At 38.2% G+C, this 23,640-nt stretch overlaps 1 protein-coding gene and 1 non-coding gene across 4 annotated transcripts; both read right to left on the reverse strand.

The window, feature by feature from the left end:
- Positions 1-593: 593 nt before the first annotated feature.
- Positions 594-23,295, reverse strand: LOC137962275 (cation-chloride cotransporter 1). Of its 3 annotated transcripts, XM_068809050.1 has the most exons (13): positions 23,028-23,295; positions 13,969-14,123; positions 13,652-13,730; positions 12,759-12,850; positions 12,536-12,650; positions 12,349-12,449; positions 3,713-3,774; positions 3,372-3,611; positions 3,151-3,265; positions 2,850-3,044; positions 2,341-2,741; positions 2,078-2,239; positions 594-1,800 (listed from the first exon to the last, which is right to left on the reverse strand). In XM_068809050.1, exons 1-13 carry the CDS (start codon positions 23,052-23,054, stop codon positions 710-712), a joined length of 2,835 nt encoding a protein of 944 aa, XP_068665151.1. In that variant the 5' UTR covers positions 23,055-23,295; the 3' UTR covers positions 594-709. The 3 variants fall into 3 exon arrangements, with proteins under 3 accessions (XP_068665151.1, XP_068665152.1, XP_068665153.1); XM_068809051.1 differs by lacking the exons at positions 13,652-13,730; positions 13,969-14,123; positions 23,028-23,295 and having other exon boundaries at positions 12,536-12,633; positions 12,759-12,846; XM_068809052.1 differs by lacking the exons at positions 12,349-12,449; positions 12,536-12,650; positions 12,759-12,850; ... (1 more) ...; positions 13,969-14,123; positions 23,028-23,295 and adding an exon at positions 4,885-5,192.
- Positions 17,873-17,975, reverse strand: LOC137964387 (small nucleolar RNA snoR86). Its single transcript, XR_011115583.1, has one exon. It is a non-coding gene; the product is annotated as a small nucleolar RNA snoR86 (small nucleolar RNA).
- Positions 23,296-23,640: the final 345 nt, after the last annotated feature.

Raw genomic sequence — 23,640 nt, forward strand, 5'->3', positions numbered from 1 at the left:
AATCTAAAGCTCTCTTTCACCAAGTCCCAGAAGCAGGAACATCACAGTGTTATGGGTCTGTCAATATATAATGACTTGGTGATGCTTTACGTGAATGGGTCCTTTTCCATTGACTTCCCAAGTGAAAAAGATATTCCAGAATTCCATCAGAGTTTGTGATTTCTGCTAACTTCAAAAGGAGCACCTAAGCATCAATTAAAAATATAAGGGTTATCTGTTATTGAATTTGTGTTCACATTTGAAGCATGATTCTTTTATCTTTTCCATCATCCAACCAATCTGGTGCCATCCAACATTTTACCTTTTGGGCAACATTACTGAAGTCATTCTGAAAAGAAAATAAGCATAAATACTCAGATTACAAAAGCTAATCAGTCGAGTAAAATAACCCCAGAGCAGCATCTCTAGTAGGAGCCGCAAAAATTTAAATACAAGTGTGACAAAAAAACAAAAGGATCAAAAGACCGGTCTAAAATAAAGAGTGATCTTACACAAACCTGATGAATCTAGTATGTAATAATAAATAAAAAGTACATTAAAAAAAGAAAAGAGACTGCCAACGGATGAGAAAAAGAATGAAATTAAAAGCTCTGAGTTCCAAAACATCACAATAACAAAAAACCTATATAAAGAATATTTTGTTTTGTCAGCCAAAAAATTGTGAAAAGTAAAATACATGGATGAAATGACATGTGTAAAACTCTCACAATTACGTGAAAAGTGTATAAACATCTCTTTGATAACCCCTAACCATCAACATCCTTGGAATATTCTCGACCAAGAGATCCATGTACTCCATATAGAAATATGCAGGATGATTAATTGGAGGTGCAGGCAGGCTCACTAGCACCACTGCCGCCATCCTTGAATATCTAAGTATGGTTGAGTTCAGCTTAAGAGTCGTATAAAGGAATTTATCTACCTGTTGCTCATTGACCACCACTTGCTTCCCGTCAGCCATCAAGGGTTTGCCTTCCTTCACAGCCTTCTCTTTCATCTCAGCCAAATACGATGCTATCCGCCTCTGTGCCCCAGTAAATGCCTTCAATGAATTATCCTGCTGGACCCCACCTTCAACATGGGCCTCCCATGATTTGATAGTCACAACTATAACCTCTGCTTGCATGCGGAGATCATACAAGAACTGTTTCACAGATGCCTTAAGCTCCTCAGCCTCAGCATCCTCCTCAGCTATGCAAAACACCTGGATCTTGCAGCTCTCAAAGCTCTCCTTAGTGAGCAATAGCTGGGAAAGAAGAAGCATGAGGCCACCATCCCTTACAATCCAGTAAAGATCAATGGTCCCAAACTGCCTTTGGTATTCATTAGGCCATTCATCAAGACCTTTGACAATCACAACAGCCTTGTTGGCCACAATGCAATCGTTAATTATGCTGACAAAGGTGGAAGGGATTTCGGTCAGGTTCTCACGGCGCCAAATTTCAGGGTAGCGCATGACAACAATGTTCGGTTTGAGATTGCCAAGGCCCATAGTCTGGACAATGCCTCGGAAACCCTCGGACATAGAAGGGGCTACAACAATCTCCGCAACACCTTCACAGCGCTTGTACTCTATATAGGTGCTAAGTTGCTTGCAGACTGCTTTGGCATCTTCAGCACACTCATAGTAGTCACCATCAAGTGTGGAGACAAAGATGGACATTCCTCGGCCTTTCTTCTTCATGCAGTTGGCAAAGTCGGCAAGTTTGGGGTGACAGGGGACATTTTCAGGGAGCTTCCCCCATGGCCGGCAGAGTATTAAGGGAATCGGATACCAATTTTTGGGATGGACCTGGTCAGCTGAAAAAAAGAGCGAAGTCATTGCTCCATTCTACAACTAGTGATCAAAACCCAGGAAAGAGGACAACTTGTCTTTCTCGATTGAATTCTTCTGTTCTATTTTTTAGTGCTACACATTTTAGGGCCAAACACATATGACAATGCTAACAGCGGAAATATTCCTATTATACTCAGATGCCACATGACCTTCATCCCATGAGATTAAAATATATTCAAACAAAATGAAGTAACTAATACCCTTTTGACTGAAAAATAAATGTCAGAAAATGATTAATACCTCCAAGTGACCTTAAGCTCCGAAGTGCCAATTGAAAATATGCACTCTTAAAACCATCACCCCAATCGCCAGCCTTGCCTTTTAAGCATACATAATAATAGATAAGGCTCACTAGAGCCAGAGACACCACGGTGAACAACCATGAGATCAGAAACATGATCACTGTGGCAAAGAGAAGAGGCAGATCAAATAAGAGGTACATAATATTGGCAATTAACATAAACTCTAGCAGAAACAACCATGAGTAGATTGGATTACCATACCAATACAGAGAGATGCCCCAAGAAGTGAAAGGCTCCAGTGATGAAACTTCCACCGTGGACGCCAGCTAGGAGCATCAAGAAGATCCAGAAGGAAACAAGACAGGTTAACTCCAGCATAACACAAAAGAAAGAACATTGTTATGGTTGGTGTTATCAAATCAAGATTTCCAATCACGACACACACAATACAGATGAAGACCGTAAACAGAGTCGCAAGGTGCGGTTCTCCTCCATCTGCAGCCTTGAAATATTTTAGAATAGGAAGAATATCGTCATTTGCAATAGCAGCTAGCAGGCGTGGTGCACCCGTTAGACTCTGAAGTGCTGCACCTAGAGTGGAGAGAATGATTCCAATGTAAATAATAGCTGGAACAGGCCAAGCTACAGATGCAGTAAGAAGCCTGCATTACACGTTAGAGTTTTCACCAACAGAGGATTTGTCTCAAATAAAAGAGTTTACGACTAAATAGCAAATCAACAAAATTTCCACAATGAATTGCAATTAGTACCTGTCTGTCAAAAGCTCCTCTCGAGTGGCAAGAGCCCCAAATAATAATACAGAAATAAGATACATAGCAGTGGTTGTGAGGGTTGCAGCCAATGTTCCAATTGGTATGGATCGCTGTGTATCTCTGAGCGATGCTGAGCGATTAGAACCCGCCATAATTCCCGTAACAGCTGGAAAGAAAAGACCTACCAATGCACTGAGAGAAGTGAAAGACCTAACAGTTAGCAAACCATTACAAGGACTAGCATTAGAGGAGTAGAGCATGGAACATGAAGCTGAAGCAGAAGCAGCAAGCAGCTTACTTAAAATTCCAGTAAATGGATCCTTCAGGATCTGGGACCCCAGCATTATTGGTAGTTTGGTAATCAGAGCTCCAATTATCTCTGAATGTTTTCAAGCTTAACCCAGTGATTCCAGCTGTACCGAAAAAAATACGTCTCACCAAATGGGCATAAATAAGTTAAACACATAGATAGTAATCACTGCTATTAGCAAAATCCTTTCCTGCTAGACTGAAACTTACATGGAGCATTATGCCTTGGTGCCACAAAAATCCCTATAAATATGCAGACAAGTGAAAACAGGACAGCTACAAGAAAAGCAGGTGCAACACGGTTTATAATTTTCACACCACCAAATACAATAAAACATAAAAGGATGGTGATGACGACCCCATAAATTTGCAGGTCATGTAAATTTGGTGTGTGTATTGTTTCTTTAACTCCTCCGGGTATTAAAGTGGAATTAACACTCGTAGACGTCGCTGCATTGAAAAATAACAGCAAATTTTAGCAACAAAACAGAAAGAACACAGGCTGAAAGTATGAGGCTATAGTCAAATACATGGAAACATTTCAGGCTAACCTTTAAAAATACCAGCAGCAGGTACAGCATCTAAAAAGGTTTCAACAGCTCCCAATACATACCTGAAATAATAAGCAGCACCAAATGCATATAAATAAATTGAGCCACATATTCCTTACTAATCGACTACAATGGAGATTGCAAGTCAGCAAGCAAGAACTGACTATCTTAAAACCCACTTTAAGTGCCAGCTCAACAGTCCATATCATTAGTGCAGGAAACATGTTTCCTTGTAAGAAGTTTTCTAATATAGACATAAATTTAGATGGAAACAATGAAAGAAATTTCTGACAAGTTTCTGAAAATGCAGGAGAAGGATGTCTCCTGGAAAATGCATAAAAATTTAAAACTAAGACATTTACTCTTAGAAAACAAGATTTCAGAAAATTGCACCAGTACCAGAAACAAGTTTTTTTTTTTTTGGAGAAGTATTTACAGAGTGAAAGCTGAACTTCACATATAATAATAATAGCAGTGGATGCATTGTGTTAATTAAAAGTTGCTAAGTTTGGTTTTTACGTCATTTGATATTTTAATTTAGGCTCCTATAGTTACTTTGAAAAAAGTAACGAGAGAGAATAAGAGACAAAGAGGAGTTGGAGGAGAAAGCTCTGAAAAGTGAGCTGTGTTGGAGGTCGGGCACGATCCTCAACCTATTTATTTCATAAAATTACAATCATGCCCCTTAGTTAAGTGAAACCCTAATCTTCTTATATCTCTCATTCTACATATCCTATGTACATGAAACTTTGGACTATAGACATAATTCAACAAAGGGAACAGGATTAGGTCAAGATATGAGAATGAATGTAAGGTGAAAGGACCAAAATGCCCTTGTACTAGATTTTCAAGACTCCCCCCAAGTTGGAGTGTATATGTCAAAGAGACCCAGCTAGTTACAAAAGTTCAGAAATTCATGTTTCCCCAGTGCTTTATTGAAAATGTCACCAATTTGATCACCACACCGAACATATGGGGTTGTCACCTCCTTCTTCATCACCGCATCTCGAATGAAATGACAGTTAACCTCTATGTTGCTTCGTTCTCTCGTGAAACACCGGATTACTAGCAATGAAGATTGCAGTCTAGTTATCATAGTACATAGTCATAGGTTCCTTCTGATAAAAGCTTAACTCCTGGGCATTAGATCTTACCCACATTAATTCACTTACAGTGTGGTCATCGCTCTATATTCCACTTCTGCACTAGAAATACACAGTACCCAATGGATGATTTTCTGTCAAGTTTGGAGCCTGCATAATCAACATCAGAAAAAGCATCAATCCTCAAGTGATCATTGGGTCTAAAGAGAAGACCTTTTGCTCGGTGCTCCTTTCAAATATCTTTAGATTCTCTGTGCAGCCCCTTTAGGTGAATCTTACGCAGATGCTTCATGAACTAATTGCAAATGAGATATCTGGTCTAGTAACTGTAGCATAAATGAGCTTGCCCACTAATCTCTGATACATTATTTTATCTTTCAATTCTGGAATCTGGTCATCATGGAGATCATGTCCTACCTCCATAGGTGTATCAACTGGTTTAGCTCCCAAAAGAGCATACTCTTGATGCATATCAATTACATAGTTCCTCTGAAAAAGCAGTTCCCTCTTTGCTTCTTGTAACTTCGATGTCCAAAAAATATTTTAGTTGACCCAAGTCCTTAGTCTGAAAATGAGTTGCCAAGTGTGATTTGACTTCTTCAATGCCTGATTTCTCACTCCCTGATAAGATGATATCATCTACATATACCAGTCAGATAATAATCCAAGACGATCTCTTCATAAAAAACAAAGAATGATCACAGTGACTTCTGAAAAAATCCATTGATATAACCACTTGGCTAAATTTTTCAAACCATGCCCGTGAACTCTATTTGAAGCCATTAAGAGCTTTCTTGAGTCTATATACCTTATGCGTCTTTTCCTGAGCAACATACCACAGAGGTTGTTATATGTACACCTCCTCTTCAAGATCACCATACAAGAAAGCATTTTTGATATCTTATTGGGACAGTGTCCAGCCTTGAGTTATTGCAACAGAGACCGGTATTCGAACAAAGGACAGGCGGGCAATAGGAGAAAAAATCTCAAATGTATCTACTCCAAAAGTCTGGGTGTATCCTTTGGCAACGAGACATGCCTTATATCGTTCAATGGACCCATTTGCATTGTATTTTATTGTATACACCCATCAACAATCAACCACTGCAGGTAAGTCGCATAACTCTCAAGTACCTCTACCAACTGATGCTTCCATCTCAACATCCATGGCTTTCTTCCAATAAGGAGACAAAAGAGCATCCCACACTGAAGAAGGAACGGTACAAGTGGAGATAGACAAAGCAAACTTACAATAACTGTTAGATAATGAATTAAAAGAAATAAAATGAGATAGAGGATGGTGAATACCTTTCCTGACACCCTTCCGGAGAGCAATAGGAAGGCGTAGGTCACTTACCTCAGGATCAGGGGATGATGCAAAGTCATGACCCAGTGTGAGGAGAGTCTACGAATATTTTTGTGCCCTCAAATATTTGTACCCTTCTCGTAGACTGACAAGGACCACAGACATTTGAGTGAACAAGCTCAAATAATTTACTTCTTTGATGAAATGAAATTGGAAAGGAACTCCGGTGATGCTTGCCCAGTTGACACGACTTGCACTAAAAAGAAATGTTGGAAGGAAATTCTAGAATTACTTGAATCAGCTTTAGGGGGGGTTATCCACAATGAACTTGAAATGAAGTGAAGAATTCAATTCATCTTAAATGAATTGATTCAACTTCAACTCATCCTTGGGTGTTAGTGTAGACGAGTTCAAGTGCATTGGAAAACAGATTCCAGTGTTAGTGCCCTCAAATGAAAAGTATGATATAAATAAGAAAAAGAGTAACATTTTATAATATACTTAAATAGAACATATATCTTAACAGATAATTAACCAAAATAAACATGGTTACTACACTTATAAGTGATTTAACGTGTAGTATTAGAATATATTAATATCCTAATTAATGAAAAACTATATTATATTACTTAATGATTATAGTTTATTATAAATTAATACAATAATTACATGTGACTAGAATAAATTATTAAAAATACAAATAACATAAGCGAATATAATAAATAAATAAATTATTTTTTAATAACATAAGATATGTTTTAACATTAAAAACCACTAATTTAATACAATAATAAAAAATTAATATAATAAATAAATATATATATTTATCAACCATAATATATATTTTATGTATTATTAATTAATAATATATTGTCACAAAATTTAAAATCATTGGTTTAATTAATTATAGCAATGGGATAATTAAACCAAAACAATTTATCAAATATTTATTTTAACAATATTTTAATTATGACTATTAAATTACTAATTTAATATAGTAATTATAAAATAAATATATTAAATAAATAAAAATAATTATATTATAAATAAAAATATATGAATTATTATTTTTATGAAGACTGTTTAACTTTTTCTAACTTAGGAAAAATTAAACCATCGACTTCCTCAACGACGGGAGACTACAACGGGCCAGCGGGCAACGGCGACGGTACGCCGAGAGGGAGGTCAAGAGAGAAGAGAAGTCAGGAGGCTCGGCCTCCCGTGCTTTGCGACGGAGGTCGAGAGGGAAAGGAGAGTTAGGAAGGCCGACAGGGGGGGGGAGCAACGCGTCCCATTCTTCAAGTGTTTGATTCGCAAAACAGGTCTGGATCCAAATTCCCCGTTTTTTGCCTGAGCGAATGAATTGACGTGATTCACTTGAAGTGTAATTCATTGCACACTAACCCCATAATCTAATGAACTAAGTAATGCGGGAGTAATTCATCTCACTTCATTTTGGGCTAACCCCCCCTTACAGTTGATGGATGACCTAGTCTGAGATGCCACTATACAGGTGAATCGGCTGTGTGTAGCGCATGTAAAGTATTATCTAGTATGTAGTTGTCCAAATAATACAATGCTCCTCTCTCATGAGCGGAACCAATCGTCTTCCTCGTCACAAGATCCTGAAAAACACAGTGAATAGGATAGAAGGTTAAATAACAGTTCATAGACTTTGCAAGTTACTGACGAACAATAAATTTAAAGGAAATTTGGAAAAAAGTAATGCAAACTAAGGTGATAGGAAAAAAGCAGGAGTAACATTTCTCACTCCTTGTACTGGTGAAACTGACTCATCAACAAGATTAACATGTTTAATGAGCAAGGGCTCATTTAAGTCAAGAAATAACGAGGACATACCTAACATGTGTTTAGTAGCTCCTGAATCAAGGACCCAAGACAGAGAATGACACACAGTGAATGCAGACAACTTGTGGGAGAAGTATGAGTCAAGGATGTAGAGGGGGAAGTAATGGAGAGTTGTGTCATACGCTGAGCCATTTGTTGTTGTTGCCAAATTAGTTACTGCATTTCATTTGTGGCTCCAATGTGACAGGTGATGTAACATTAGGTACAAGTGCAGTACCATCATGTATAGTAAAATTTGCTCATGCAGGCTTTCCAAAATTTATCCAACATCTATCAGAATAATGATCAGTACGTCCATCCCCATGGCCTCATCCTCGACCTGAATTGTCTCTACCTCCACCTCTACAACCCCTGGACAAATCAATGATACAGCAACTGATGTATTAAGAGTCGTGGCTTCACCCATTTTTGCATTTTTTCCTGCCTTTGGCACAATTGTCTTTTCAGATCTCATTACCCTATTAAAGGTAGTAGAGAGGTTAGGTATTTCATCAAAGGTGAAGACCTGCGCCTTGATTCCATCAAATTCAGCACCCAAACCATCAAGGAATTTTGCTACTAAAAGCTGATTTTGTTGTTTCCTGAGTTCCCGCTCATCCATAGTAGATGAAAGATAAACATTAATCTCTTGCCAAATACCCAAAAAAGAACTATAGTACTCTGTCACTGTCCTGTTTCCTCTTTTCAACCAAAGAAATCAGTATATAATGCATATACCCTTGAAAGATTGTTTTCTTGAGCATAAAGCTTCTAGAGATAACCACATAGCTATGGCGGTCTCAAAATTCATAACCTGGTTCCTAAGAGAAGAATCTATATTGTTTTTTTTTTTTTGAAATAGTGCTACAAAAGAATCTATATTGTTAACAATCCAAGTCATAACTAGGTTGTCTTCTGTTTCCCAATCATCATCAAGGGGAATGGGAGGATCATCCATAATAAATTTCAGCTTTTTTCTGCCTTTTAAATACATCCTAACTGATTTAGCCCAATTGAGATAATTGTCACCATACAATTTTTCAGATGTAATAGTAATAATGTCCTTCCCATAAGAACCTGAAACTTCTTTCGATGGAGTATATACTTCACTAGAATCAGTCATAATGCTTGTATAGAAACACAAATCTGATCAATTGTACCTTCCAAAAGTTTATGTATGACCAGCCTAGGTAGGCCCCACCACACGGAATTAGGGTTGGGGCAGTTATTGTGATGTGCACACTTCAAAATTCACAAGTTATAACATAGACTTCAAATTCCAGATCAAATAACCCAAATAGTCAACAATTAGGGCTGATTTCAGCATAGGCAAGGAATGATGTCAGCCCATGTAAAAGAGGGAGTCCGAGCACTTTTCCCATCAGAACCTAAAACTTCTTCGATGGTGTATATACTTCACTAGAATCAGTCATAATGCTTGTATAGAAACACAAATCTGATACCAGCATAGGCAAGGAATGACGTCAGCCCAGGTAAAGAGGGAGTTGGCAAACATCACAAGACGAGCATAAAAAACCCTTTTCAGGCAATTTAAATCACAAAGAAGGCAATTTAAATCACATAGAACTATCCTAGGAACAGTAGAACCAGTAACCCTAGGGTTATGGCAGAGAAAAAAGAAGGAAAATTGGATTTTTACCAACCAATAGTCGAAAAAATTGAGGAGATCCTTCTTTTATGTGAACATCGGCTTTAAGGGATGATAAAGGTTGACCAAAGGCCTTCCCAAAAGTGATCTACTGCTCTAATACCAGGAAAAAGTAAGGAGAGAGAAAAAGATGGAGAGAGAATGAGAAAAAGAGAGAAGTCGGAGGAGAAAACTCTGAAAAGTGAGCTGTGTTGGGGATCGTGTACAACCTCCAACCTATTTATTTAAGTGGAATTCATAAAATTACAATAATACCCCTCACTTAAGTGAAACCTTAATCTTCTTATATCTCCCATTCTACATGTCCTATATACATGAAACTTGGACTATAGATATAATTCAACATAAGGAACAAGATTACATCAAGATATGAGAGTGAGGGTAAGGTGAAATAACCAAAAAGCCCTTGTACTAGTTTTTCAACATATTAATTCATATTAATTTTCTGAATTTTTCTTTTTGTATCAAAACATTTAAAGAGTTTCCTCTAAACATTTCATAAAAGTTCCCCAAAACTTTATTTTATTTCTTAATTTTACATTTCATACGCACATTTTCAGATGCAACACACCTTACATTCTCATGTCTTATCCTATTCCATGACAGCCATAGAAACCATTCAGGGGCACCAATCATAGCAAAACTACTTTATGACAAAGAAATATGATAGGTGATTCTATAGCCACTTTTTTAACTGACTTTTACAATCAATATTTTTTTTAATAATGCAAGAATTTTAAAATGTTTTATATCGAACATTAACTTAATTAAACAATGTCAGGCTGGTAAAAGATGCCAAAATGTTCAAAATTTTGCAAACCAGATTGTGCCAAAATTACAGATTCTCGTGGTTCTTGTTCTGGTCTGGTTGTACCACTGCCTGGTTAGATGTGGTTCTGTAATTTATAATTCAATTAGTTTCACTCAAGAAAGACCTTAAATTTTTTGAATGTTGAGAACTTGTTTCTTAAATGGAATGTTGACAAATTTTATTAAAACAAAAGCAAAGATACAAAGCTAGGAAGGGCCTGCAAAAAAAGATGGCAATTAGCCCCCTCTTTAGCAAGGGCATAAGTAATCCATTAGTTGATCTTACAACAAGCGACCAAGTAACGAAATTCACAAAGCAATCTCAATATTTCATCAAAGATGTGACTAACTCCCCAAGCAGAATAAAGACAAAAACACTGACTTCATCATGTTAGTGCCCATCCATGCATACGAGGGCCCTAAAATCTTCTCTCAGCACTGTAAATAATCCCATGACAAAAAAAAAAAATCCTAAAGGAAAAATAGAAAAAATACAAACAAGAACAAATATCTTTTTGTCCTAAAACTTACTAGCCATAAAACGATCAGTTGGATAAGTCAACATTATGCATAATAACAATACAATATTGTACAGAGAAAACAAAATTTACTGACTTGGATAAGTGCGTCTCTTCCACGTTTTGTTGAGAGTGACACTTATCCCATTAACATCCCACAGTGATTTCTTTTTAGTTGTAACTATATTTTTCAGCTGGCATTGCTGTTATTAGTTTCTCTGCTGGCTTTGGTTTGTATTTTCATTCTGATTTTACTTCAGTGTTTTCTGTGAGCTGATGAGTGTGCAGGCTTTTTGTTAGCCCCTCTCTGGCAGTTTTTGTTATGTCTTGTAATTTTGCTTCTTCTTCTCTTTAATGATATCCATTTTTTGGCTTCTTTTCTTTAATGATATCCATTTTTTGGCTTTTTTTCTTTAATAATATCCTTTTTTGGCTTTTTTCTTCAGTTATATTCCTCTTTGAAAGCCTTTTAATTATATTGTAAATATTTTTAAAAAATAAAATCATCTTGTAGTTTAAGACTCTCATTTGATATTAAGTTCTTTCACAATAAAATTTATTGCATCTCTTATGATTGACAATTAGAAATATTAAATACTGCAATCCGTTTATACTTGTGCTGGAAAAAATTCCACTATAACGTGGTAGCGCATGTGATCCCTATTTCATGCTAGTTATCTGAGAGTGAGATAAGTTGTTATGACAGAATAGTCCACATTTATTTGGGCTTGAAAGGATTTTGTGTCCGTCAGTTAGGAAGAGGCATCTCAACTTTGACTAGTCATTTTGGGAGGAACTGACTCACATCCAACATGATATTAGAGCTTATCTAAACCCACCTATTTTTGTCAAGTAACCTGTGTATGCTCCCAAGGGCCTCAAGTGTACGTTAGACCCTGTCTTAGAACAAATTGTCTATTGAGACTTGGGTGTGGGATTGAAGGGTAAAAGCCAATTCCACAATTTTGTAGTCATACATTTGCTCTACATCTTAGGCTGGTTGTCTGAAGGTGAGAATAGTCTCGTATTAGTTGAGCTCAAAAAAATCCTAAGCTAAGAAAAGGTTTTCTAACTATAGCCAATCTGTTTGGGGAGAACTAGCCCAACTTCAGTAATACTCTTGAAACAGTATAGGCAGTAGCATAATTGCTAGTGATTTATGTAAGCACCCAGTTTTCCTGTGACCTTTTGCTCAATCCTTACGGTTTTGGCCATTCCCTAGTGAGCAGATAATGCAAATGGGTTAAACCACTTTTTTTCTCTTCAGACAGAAATCTATTTAAACAAAGATTCAGCTCAAACTCATTTCCCACTTCAAAGTGCTAAAAACAAGTTGTAGCTCAGTTGTTTTGATAATTCACAGACAATTGGTATACACTTACATAGAACCAGCCACAGCATTTCCGAGAAAGAAGCACAACCCAATGCTTATACCGACCTCTGGACCCAAGGCTCGACCAATGAGATAATATGGTCCACCACCCTGAGGGCACAAGCAAAGCATAAAACAGGATCACTCGAGGGACTGTTTTCACACAAAGCCACAGACAAGTAACACAGCTAGTGTACCTTCATAGCACCATTAGTAGCAATTGCACTCAATGATATTCCGGTTAAAAAGGTGCATGCTCCACAAAAGGCAACCAACAAAAGTGACTCACCAATGCCTGCCATACCAACTATCCTATAATTAGGGACAGCACAAACTATCAGCAAATCATATAAAAGCACTGCAAAACAAGAAGATTGAATAACAATAGTTTCAATAGTTCAGAATGTAAAAGATAATTACCAAGAAAATCGAATATAATAGATAATTCCCAAAATATTCTGTAAGCAAGGAACGAATACACCCATCATTGTCCCAAGCTTAAAATCATTTGGCTGCAGAAACAACTCAAATTCATTAGAAAGAAAGGAAAAATGAAGGAATATGCACGCTGATGACTCCAAGCATATATGATGCCTTCTGAAGTACTAACTTACACCGTATTCAGAAAACCTTCCTGGGACCAAATCAGCACACTTAATTACATCTGCGGCTTTACTATTTCTCAATTACTTTTCAGAGGTAAAGCCTAGCCATGCCTTAACCCCTCTCAGGTAGACCACCATAACCTACTCTGCCAGGCTTGAGTGGATGCACCACTTCTTAAGTCTCCAAAATATCTCATAAAAAGAAACATCCTATATAATTGCTCACAAGTATATATTGTTGAAACCTGCTTATATTGTCCAACATCCATCTTTGAAGAAGATCCAATACAGGTTTCTATTAAAGAATTTTTCAAATTCTCATAGACAAAGTAAGATTATATGTTTCAAGAAATCCAGCACACTATCTGTCAAAAGTTACGTAACACACAAACAGAAACACCACATTGTGCTGCTCAAATACACTACTGTCATTGCTTTTTGCAATATGGCTACCGTCTGACTGCAGTGCTTCGTAGGGTATCAACAAATGCTCATAGTGAGAATCCTTTGACATGTCACTGTATCTTTGTAAATCCTTTGACATGTGCACTATATTTTTACTGATAGAAAAACTATGCCGTAAAACATAGTCCTAATTTTATTGCTAGAAAACCTCAATGTCACAAAAAATTTCAACCAGCATGATACAGCAACATTGAAATCAAATAAAAGCAAGTTAGCCACAAAGAAGCTCAGAAGATAATGCACCTTAGGTTGTCCTAGAGTGATTGAAACATCTTCACCATCCCTAGTACCTGAATGAGTAGGGACCTGCTCTCCAATCATACTGCAATTACAGAAATGGTTCAAATGCAGGTAATTAGTTATGACAATTATAATACATCATATCCAAGAAAAGTAGAAAACATTTGTTCAGTCAGGACAGGAAAATTTTAAAGATTCAAGGGGTAAGAAAGAAAAGTAAAAATAAATAACAGACCTTACAAATATTGAAAGCAAAAATAACAATAAAACAAATACAAGTTATATATAGCAGAGTTACTTAAAACGATTCAATTGCATACTTCTTTAAACCCAACTTATTGACAAGAGAGTCAAAACCAAATAACTCCAGCTTTGATTCCCTCTGTGCTCCACTAAATTCTGCATAGTGCTCCTCAACATGATTCTCCTCACTTGCATCAGACTCCATATTGGGTATTGAACTCATACTGATTTCCTGCATAACATGAGAAAAAGATGGTGTTATCTCAAAAAATACAGTAGAAGAACTATATTCCGTGTTCAGAAGTGTATTTCATGGTTTTTCAACATAAAATGACATGATTTTGCCAACTAGCAAAATCCAATTGAACCGAAAGTCATTAAGAGAAATAAGTCTTTTAATTTTATTTTATTTTGAAGTAGAAACAAGTCTTTTAATTTTGAAGAGTGAAGATCTTTTTTTTTTTTTTAATGTGAGTGAAGATCTTATTAATCCAAAAAAAGTCAGCCCAAGCCAGCAAAGGCATAGAAGGACGGACATCAACAAACACAAGAAAATCATTTTCTTTTTTTTAAAGAATGATGTGAACTTCATTGAGAGAAGAATTACAAAAAGATATTAAATAAGATTAAAAACATATATTTGAACAAAGTTAGCAAGCACACACACACACACACAAAACAAAAAAACAAAAAACTCCAAACCGAATGTTAGAAACAAGAGCAGACAAAGAGTCATCCACCACAATAGTTGGGAATGCACCAGTCATCCCATTCTAACAGGAGATGCAAACAAAATAGCCATGACCACATCAGTTTTTGTTTGGGGACAAAGCATGATCTCGTCATATACTGACAAAAATCTCCAAAGTGGGGCCACTTTGTTGAAAACCAGCCAAAGACCACCCAGGAATCCCCTTCTATGGTAGGAGGAAACCACGAAGTTCTGCTTCTACTAGAATTACAACACCAAAGCAGGACAAACTAGACCCAAATAAGCTGCCCTGAAAGGGCAGGGAGGACACCTACCCCTCACTGGGCCTGGATTTCCTCCAAAAACTACCACCAACCTTCAACTTCAGCCACCTCTCAGGAGAAGGCTTCCATTGTTGAATTGTACCAGACCTAGAATCCATAAAAGCAGCCACATTCATGATTAAATGTTGGTTACTTCCTAACCCAAGAAATGAGTATAATATGTTATATACACCACCACCCCTCAAAAAAAAAAGAGTATTAATATATTATATTATTAATAAATGAATAAATGATATGAAATTCGCTCGAGTTCACAAAAAATGCACCAGCACTCTCCTACAGAGTTTTTTTTTTAAATGGCATATATTTAGCTGACATAGGCAAATTACAAAAGTAGCAAGCCCCACAGGGAGTTGAATCCCCAACATTCAAGGCCTAGATACCCCAGATTTTGATGTTACTTGGAAACATGTATTCAGATGTGCTAATCACCTTATTGATGGTTTAGCAAAATCTGGGGTATCTTTTTTTATTTATCAAAAAAAAAAAAAGATACCCCAGAGTTTGCTAAACCATCAATAAGGTGATTAGCGCATCTGAATACATGTTTCCAAGTAACATCAATGTCATGTAATAAATGAATACCTTCATCATAACAATGCCTATTGTTGATTTTCAGGACTCCATGAATTTAGTTCATGGAGAAAAGGGAGAGAAACCCATTGGGAGAAAACTGGAGGAAAAAGAGGTTATGGACTTGATGTCCTAACCCTCTCCCTGAAGCTCTATTTATAGATTAATGAAACTACTGTATTACAATAATACCCCTCAACTTAGAGTTTAGGGTTTAGGGTTTTAACCCTGGAACTTTAATCTAATTACATCAATGCCATCTCTATGAGATGATCCTTTATTTACCATCCCGCCAGCATTATATGTGGGCCTATAGGCCTTCTCTTTGATCTGTGGGCCTTGAGCCCGTCTTCTATATCTCTTGGATGCATGGGTCTTCCTTAGTCTTATAGGCTTGGACCCATCTTCTAATACACTTGGATATGTGGGTCTTCCTTGGTCATGTGGGTTTGGGCCTTATCTTCAAACACCTATGTTGCCAAACAGGGGGCAAAAAGCCTAAACATCTAGAGATACAGTGGAAGAATCGCCCTCAATTAATAAAGTAATCGTACATTACTGAACATAGAATCTGACACCGTGCAAAAGTGCACTAATTGCATCTCTAACGACATCACTTCTTCCAATAGGCCCCGAGTAAACCAATTAAATCACACTGTCATGATTCCTAAGAACCCCTCCTGCAGTTTAATTCAAATCCTCACATGTTCTATAATTGCTTTCCTTCCATTAAGGTCCAGACAGTTGTTGTAATTGCAGTCTTCCACAAAACTCACCCATTTTTTAATATAATCCTATTCGAGAATTGAACTACCAAATCAGGAGAGATGTGAGGAAGCAGAAAAAAGGCTAAATTTTTGCAGCACACTCCCCCTAACTTTCCATCCCCTAGTAAAATGTAGGTTCAGTTTGTGAAATAAAATAGTGAAAAGTCTGGTAATTATGCAAAGAGTGGGATGGTTTTGAGCCTGCACCCCAGAAGGGTCTTTCCGACACAGAGGCTTTTGAGGCAAGCTGATTGATGGATTCTTTGAACTCTGTCAAAATAAGACCTTCGATGGCAAACAAGCTCATTTGGTGACCTAACAAAAGCGGTATCTTCTCTGTGTCTTCTGCATACAGATACATCAATGGCTGGCATTTAAATCAAAGGAGCATGAGATATACTTTGTATGGTGTCTCTGTGCACCGCCAAAGATAAAAAAAAAAAAAGTCATGTGGAGCGCTTTCTAAAGAAAGATTCTCACAGCAAATGTGCTTAAATGAAGAGGCCACCCATCTATCGACCCCCTTTGCCCTCTCTGTAACGCAGAGGTCAAAACCACCAGTCACATCCTGCTACAGTGGTTTTCCTCGTGGAATGTGTGGACTTCTATTCTATGCAAGACGGGGCTACAATTCTGTATGTCGGCAGATTTGATCTCTTTCAACAAGTAGCTCATTGGTACTCCCCTTCCTGGTCTTGGAAAGCAAATGATCTTTGTCTGTGCTGGTTTGATTCCGTGAGGGCTTTGGAATGAACGCAACCGCATGCGTTTTGATGCTAAATGTGAATCCGCGATAAGAGTTGTTGATCGTGTGTCGGGCCAAATCTCTGTTTGGCTTCTTACTAAAAAGCCATTTTTCTCCTTTGTGGGTTCCTCTATCCGAGATAATTGGAGTAACATGGCAAAGATGCGGATTGGAACCAAGGTCCAAGTCATGCAGGAATGGACTCCTCCAGAACCTGGTTTTCTAAAGTTGAATTTTGATAGTTCTTCTCTCGGTAATCCCAGGATTGGTGGCTTTGGGAGAGTTATCACGGATCCCTTTGGCAATCAATGTTTCTCGTATGCTGGCCCATTAGGCATTTCTGAGTTAACGTCGGCTAAGCTCCACAACCTCCTCAATGGGCTTCGCGTTTTCAGAGACAACTATGGTGGCCTGCTCCACATTGAAGGGAACTTGAAAGTGGTTATTGGTTGGTGTGATTGTGCATCCTCTCCCCCGTGGTTCCATTGGGACATTTTTCGGGATAATTCTAGAAATTGCCTCACTCTTCTCATGTATTTGGTCTCACACTCCGAGGTCTGCAAATTCAACAGTAGATGTGCTTGCCAAGCAGGGAGCAGCCCTGCAATCTCTAGTTGTTAGGGATTTGCTCCATCTTCCTTTGTAAAATTTCTCTGTTAATATATATACATCATGCAAAGAGTGGAAAAGCTCAGTAAAAGTTCGTGGATATACTTATTCACAAATAATAACCCTGATCACACAAGCACTTTCACTGGATTGAGCCTTTGGTTGAATGGTCTAGTAGAGAAGTTTCTAGACTTGGTCCAAGTCTCATTAGGTTTTTTTTTTTTTTTTTGAAAAAAATTGGCAAGTGCAAAGATTGTTGCGATTTGTTCGAGGCCGTCTTCAAAACTAGAGAGGATTTGAGAGGCACGGAGAATCGCATTTGTAATCAACATTCACCCCCCCCCCCCCCCTCCTCCCCCCCATCTCCCCAAAATAAAATATAAAAAATCAATTTATAGAATTACATAGCAGATGAATTCTTTCTTCAACAAACAACACAACCGCCCATCAAGTAGAACATATTTTTGTCTTTTCAATTCAAATTTAAAAAGACTAGTTCCTTATAATATTAGGAGTACACCATGTAAATAAAAGTCAGAGCAAACATTTTAAATGAAAGTCTACAATCAGAGAACAAAGAAACCCAGTTCTTATAAATTTCAAGTTAGTGAGAGTATATTAAGTAAGACACTTTTAGTTTTCCTTTCTTGAATATTGATTACACATATATGATGTTCTAACGAAGACACTAATCCGAGCATATAATCACGAGAATATCAACTACGAAGCATATAATCAAAGAGAGAAAATAGAAATAGGTGCGGAAACAGTAAATCAACCCAAACAGCACAAAAGGCAATGATCTTACGTGGTTCGGCGACAGCCTACTCCACGGGAGGAAACGAGAATCCACTAATCGGAAAGGGATGAAGCTTTGCGGCTTCAAGCATACAAAATCGAGACCGATTTCTCCCTCGACGAACCCCTCTTTCTCTGCGCAAAGAATCCCCCAAAAACCTCTTCCTCTCGACCTCTCCTCCTCAAAACCCCAAATCAGAGCTCCCGATTTAACTTCTTAATCGGGTCCCGAAGCGGATCCGAACCGGGTCGGGTCAGGGTAATCGGATTCAAGACACCCGATTAACAAATCTCCACCTTGGCTTGAATTCGATTACTCCTCTCTGATAAACTGAATCTGTCTGTAGCCATCTCCACCTTGCCCCTTAGGGCATCCTCCTCAGGTACTGCGAACACCAAACGAAAGTTCAAACCGTGCTTGAACTTGAGTGTAGAACCTGAAAGTCTGAATTGAGCAGCATCACTACCCGTGACAGCTTCACGGTAGTTAGAGGGCTCTGGAAACTGAACGGTCTCTGCCACAGGTAATGCGTAAGTGACCATGTCGGCGTAGTCGTACTCATCACCTCAAACTCTACCTGCTCACTGATATGCCCTAACCGAATATTCCACTGACGAGTCGTGTCAAAAAACTGAATTTGAAGATAAGGAACCTACTGCAGTACCTATGACTGTACTGCCCTGAAGCACATAAAAGGTTACCAACCTTTTTCCCTTTCATCACAATCAGTGTACCCATACAGACCTCCAAAAAACTCCACCTTCAGCTGTATATCTGCAGCCAAGGGAAACAAGAGAACCAAGAGAAAAACAAAACTAGTACATGCCGAACTTCTTACAAAATTCTCACTATACCGCCATACATCTTGATCTGAGCCGTTCCAATTCCAAACAGTTTTACAAAGCAAAAAATCCCCATCAAAACTGTACCACCATCTATCGACTGATATGTCACAGAAAAAATCCTTGATAGGACACATGTGGTAGGAGCGGCCCGAATCAAGTATCCACTCATCCTGTGAGTGTGCAGCACTCAACTGTGAGAACATATTCTGAACCATCAGAATGATCTTCAGCAACCCCAGCAACCTCTCCCTTTTCTTCTCTTTTCTCCCTCTCTTTGAGTTTTGGACAATCTTTTACAAAATGACCTGGTTGATGACAATAATAGCAATTGCCCCATTTCTCCTTTGACTTCGGCCTAGAACGTCCACTGCCTCCAAAATCCTTCTCCTTCGTTCACCCTCGAACAAACAGACCATCTGCTTGCTCCTTGCTCCTTGCTCCTTGCTCCCACTGGTAGACACCTTCTTCCTCAACTTGTTAGAGTATAAAGATGCCTTTACATCCTCCATAGAAATGGGATCCTGCCCATGGAGCATAGTCGTAACGAAGTGCTCATAGGATGGGGGTAAAGAGCACAACACAATCAGTGTTTGATCCTCATCTTCAATGGTAACATCTATATTTCTCAAATCCATAACAATCTTATTGAACTCATTAAGATGTTCTTTGATAGATGTACCTTCCTTCATCCGAAGAGTGTAAAGGCGTTGCTTCAAATACAGCCTGTTTGAGAGAGATTTAGTCATATAAATACTCTCCAACTTCAGCCACAAACCAGTTGCTGTCATCTCATCTGCAACTTCCCGCAAAAACTCACCGGCCAAACACAACTGAATGGAACTGAGAGCTTTGATGTCAAGATCCTCCTTGGCTTCTTCTGACATCGTAGCTGGAAACTTATCATTTCCATTCAATGCTCTGTGGAATCCTAGTTGTACTAAAAAGGCACGTGTCTTCACGCGCCACAAACTGAAACTCATATGCCCATCAAATTTCTCTAATGTATATTTCGCAGTCATAATTACCAAAATACCCTCGGTCACAAAAAAAATGCTCAGATGCTTAAATCTTCTCTCTGACCTCTCTCATAAACAGAATTTCTTCTCTCTTGTCACTTCCAGAATCCCATACCGAACAATGCCCAAAAAAAAAAAAATTTCTTCCCCCTCGGCATTGACAGACACCACGAACAGTGCCCAAAAAAAAAAAAAAATTCTCTTCTCCTTTCGGCACTTCCAGAAAAAACCACCAAATGGAAGCTCAGGACAGAGAGTTCTCTTCCCGTCAGCGGAAACAGAGAGGGACAAACGGAAATCTGGCGCCGTCGTCGGAAAACCTCGCTCTGATACCACTTGTTATAACGAAGACACTAATCCGAGCATATAATCACGAGAATATCAACTACGAAGCATATAATCAAAGAGAGAAAACAGAAATAGGTGCGGAAACAGTAAATCAACCCAAACAGCACAAAAGGCAACGATCTTACGTGGTTCAGCGACAGCCTACTCCACGAGAGGAAACGAGAATCCACTAATCGGAAAGGGGTGAAGCTTTGCGGCTTCAAGCATACAAAATCGAGACCGATTTCTCCTTCTACGAACCCCTCTTTCTCTGCGCAAAGAATCCCCCGAAAACATCTTCCTCTCGACCTCTCCTCCTCAAAACCTCAAATCAGAGCTCCCGATTTAACTTCTTAATCGGGTTCCGACGCGGATCCGAACCGGGTCGGGTCAGGGTAATCGGATTCAAGACACCCGATTAACATATGCTTCCAGTACCCCATACCCCCATGAGACTTGAACATAAGACCTCACATTTACGCACCCCTATGCAGTCATTGAGCCAAACAACCAACCCCTAGTCAGAAAGACTTTTCCTTTTTTTTTGGAAACAGTTAATAAGAAAATTTATTGGTGCCTTCTAGTCAAATATTAAGTGCTAATTCACACAATTTGTGTTACACAGAGTTCATTCTCAAAAGGGTAAACTTATTGTAACAAATATCATGTCTTCATGTGGCTAAGAAGATTTATGAGTTTGAAGGATACAAATACAAACGCACAAATAGAGTGTGCAGAGTTTTTAGCTCTATTTTGGTTCAATAAAGTCAAAGCAATATGCATTCTTACAAGCAGCCAATTCTTGTTATTCTAACTAGATGTTAGCTAAGATATCTCAATTCAGCCAAAGTCAAATCACACTTGCTTCAAGCAAAATTCAGTGTCTCCAAAAGAAAACAAATTCAATTATTCAAGGATAATGATATATGGATCAAGTCTTGAAGAAACTTACTCTAAGAGTTACTTGACTGCTCGAAAGATAGATGAAACTTCATGGCAGCCTGCAACTGCCAAGCTTTCACCACAAAATGCTGTGAAGATGCCATGTCTAGTTCCTGGCTACTTCCTGGTTCTCTAGGAGGGAGCCCCTCCATGGCAATTTCTTCACATTTACAGTGAAATAGATGAATTATGTTGGAATGCTAAGATTCAATGGGTTCAAATGCAAGCAGTGCCAATTCCATGGCTGACTCTTTGGTGATTCAAAATGTTTGCCTTCAAGATGAAATTCATCTCCCTTTAATGTTCTTTGATGTATTTTCTTTCAATTTTGTGCAAATCTGTATCTTGAAGCTGGGTTCTATAAACCTCTTTCTTGTTTTTTTCCTCTTTTTGATGAAATTGTCCTCATTCCTTTAAAAAAAATTAAAAAAAAAACAAGTTCCCAAGTCTCACACCATAAAAGTTCCCAACGTTCATCACCTTTAGAATTTTACATTAAGCTTCTGTAGAGGTTGATATGTTTGAAATCAAATTTGGGCTAGCAATCTAGTATCCTGAGTTGTTTTAAGTGTCCATGGATGAGTTACAACATGGTGATAATAAATTAAAAACATGAGAAACCAGCTCCAAGAACAGAAAATTGTAATTTCGGGAGGTGGTTGAGAAAGAAATGATAATTAAACTACATAATTCACTTCCGGTTAGATCAGGTGTGAGAGAAATAAATTGCCTCAATATATTAACTTGTTTTTGACGCGGCAGTTCTCTGTTTTCTGCTTTTAATCAACTGGATGATATGCAAGGAGCAAATGATGGTGAGATATCTCCATCTACTGAAGCAACTCAAACAAATGACTTTCGTGTTCATACCTTATGTAATGTTTCCAAGGCTCCAGTCAAGGAAGAACAACGAACAGAGATTAGGTTCAAGCCTACTTGTTATGCAATCAGCATAAACCTATTCCTTTGCCTTCCTCTAAGATTCAAGAGCAACGGCAGCCCTATGGCTAATTGACAAAACAATCAACAGCTCCCAAACAGTCCTAGGAACGGCTCAAGCCAGCAACTAATCAATAAAATTATTTTCGAAAGAGAATAACAATGATCACATTGATAGCGGGTGCAATCCAACATACACAAACTAAAAACACAAGCAGCAGCTCCATAAGATATAATCTACGTAAAGAAATATCAAAATCGTAATCCGGCATGAAGCTAAACACGAACGAATGCCACCACAACCGACAACCAGTCCAATATACGACTAGCAACACTGTAAGTTTGAACCAAGTCACGCATGAAACTGACAAAGAGAAACTCAATCAAACACGGCAATGAAATCGCGATAACCATCTATACTTCTCAATAACTCACAACTAAAGTCGCAACCAACACCTTCAAATCTGGAACTCTTACTTGAGCATCGAAAAAAGAAAAAAAAAAAAAACAACAAAATCCCAAGCAAAACGAACGCCAACCTGATCGAGATTCTGTGTCGTTCTCATAGTTAACGAGTCAGCCCCACTTGAAAGATCCCAGCAGGGCCAGTCAGATCCATGATAGGAAGCAAGACCCAATAGACTCAGAGAGAATTAAACCCCGAAAACCCATCAAAGCCAAAAATGAAAAAACGAATGAGGATCCCGCCTTCGAATGGAGCTCCACTTGATCATTCAATCCCACAAAACGCGGTCGTGTTGAAGCACGAGATAGAGATCTAGCTGGCGCCTATGGTCCGGTTTTTTGGTGTAAACGGCGGGAGAGAAGAAACGGAGAAGTAAGGTTTTGGAATTTTAAGAGAAAATTTATTAAACGGCGGGAAATTGACGCCGTCAGGACGGAGGAGAGGCGGCGAGACAGCCGTTTGATCACATCTACAAAATTTGAAGAAAATTAGTTTTTTTAAAAAAAATTCCGCCAGCTCGTGGAAGGAATGAACGCAGAAAGGGCAAATAGGAGTCGATCACAAGTCCAAGAAGTAGAAAGAACCGGGGAAGTTGTCTCTTTGGCTTTAATTTTGTTACTCTCTTGTAAAAAGTGACAAATAAACAAAAAATTTAAGCAACCTAGGGTTTCTTAGTTTGACCAAAT

Source organism: Aristolochia californica, unplaced genomic scaffold, assembly GCF_029961685.1.
Source record: "Aristolochia californica isolate CCGP_79_NKW_82.1479 unplaced genomic scaffold, dmAriCali1.0.hap1 SCAF_4, whole genome shotgun sequence".
Taxonomy (NCBI): Eukaryota; Viridiplantae; Streptophyta; class Magnoliopsida; order Piperales; family Aristolochiaceae; genus Aristolochia; species Aristolochia californica.

Coding starts and splice junctions, on each gene's coding strand:
- LOC137962275 (XM_068809050.1), bottom strand. CDS start 23,054: ATGAGAACGACACAGAATCTCGATCAG. Junction 14,124..23,027: donor CGACACAGAATCTCGATCAG/GTTGGCGTTCGT, acceptor CATGTTATGCAG/GAAATCAGTATGAGTTCAAT. Junction 3,266..3,371: donor ACCAAGGCATAATGCTCCAT/GTAAGTTTCAGT, acceptor TTTTCGGTACAG/CTGGAATCACTGGGTTAAGC.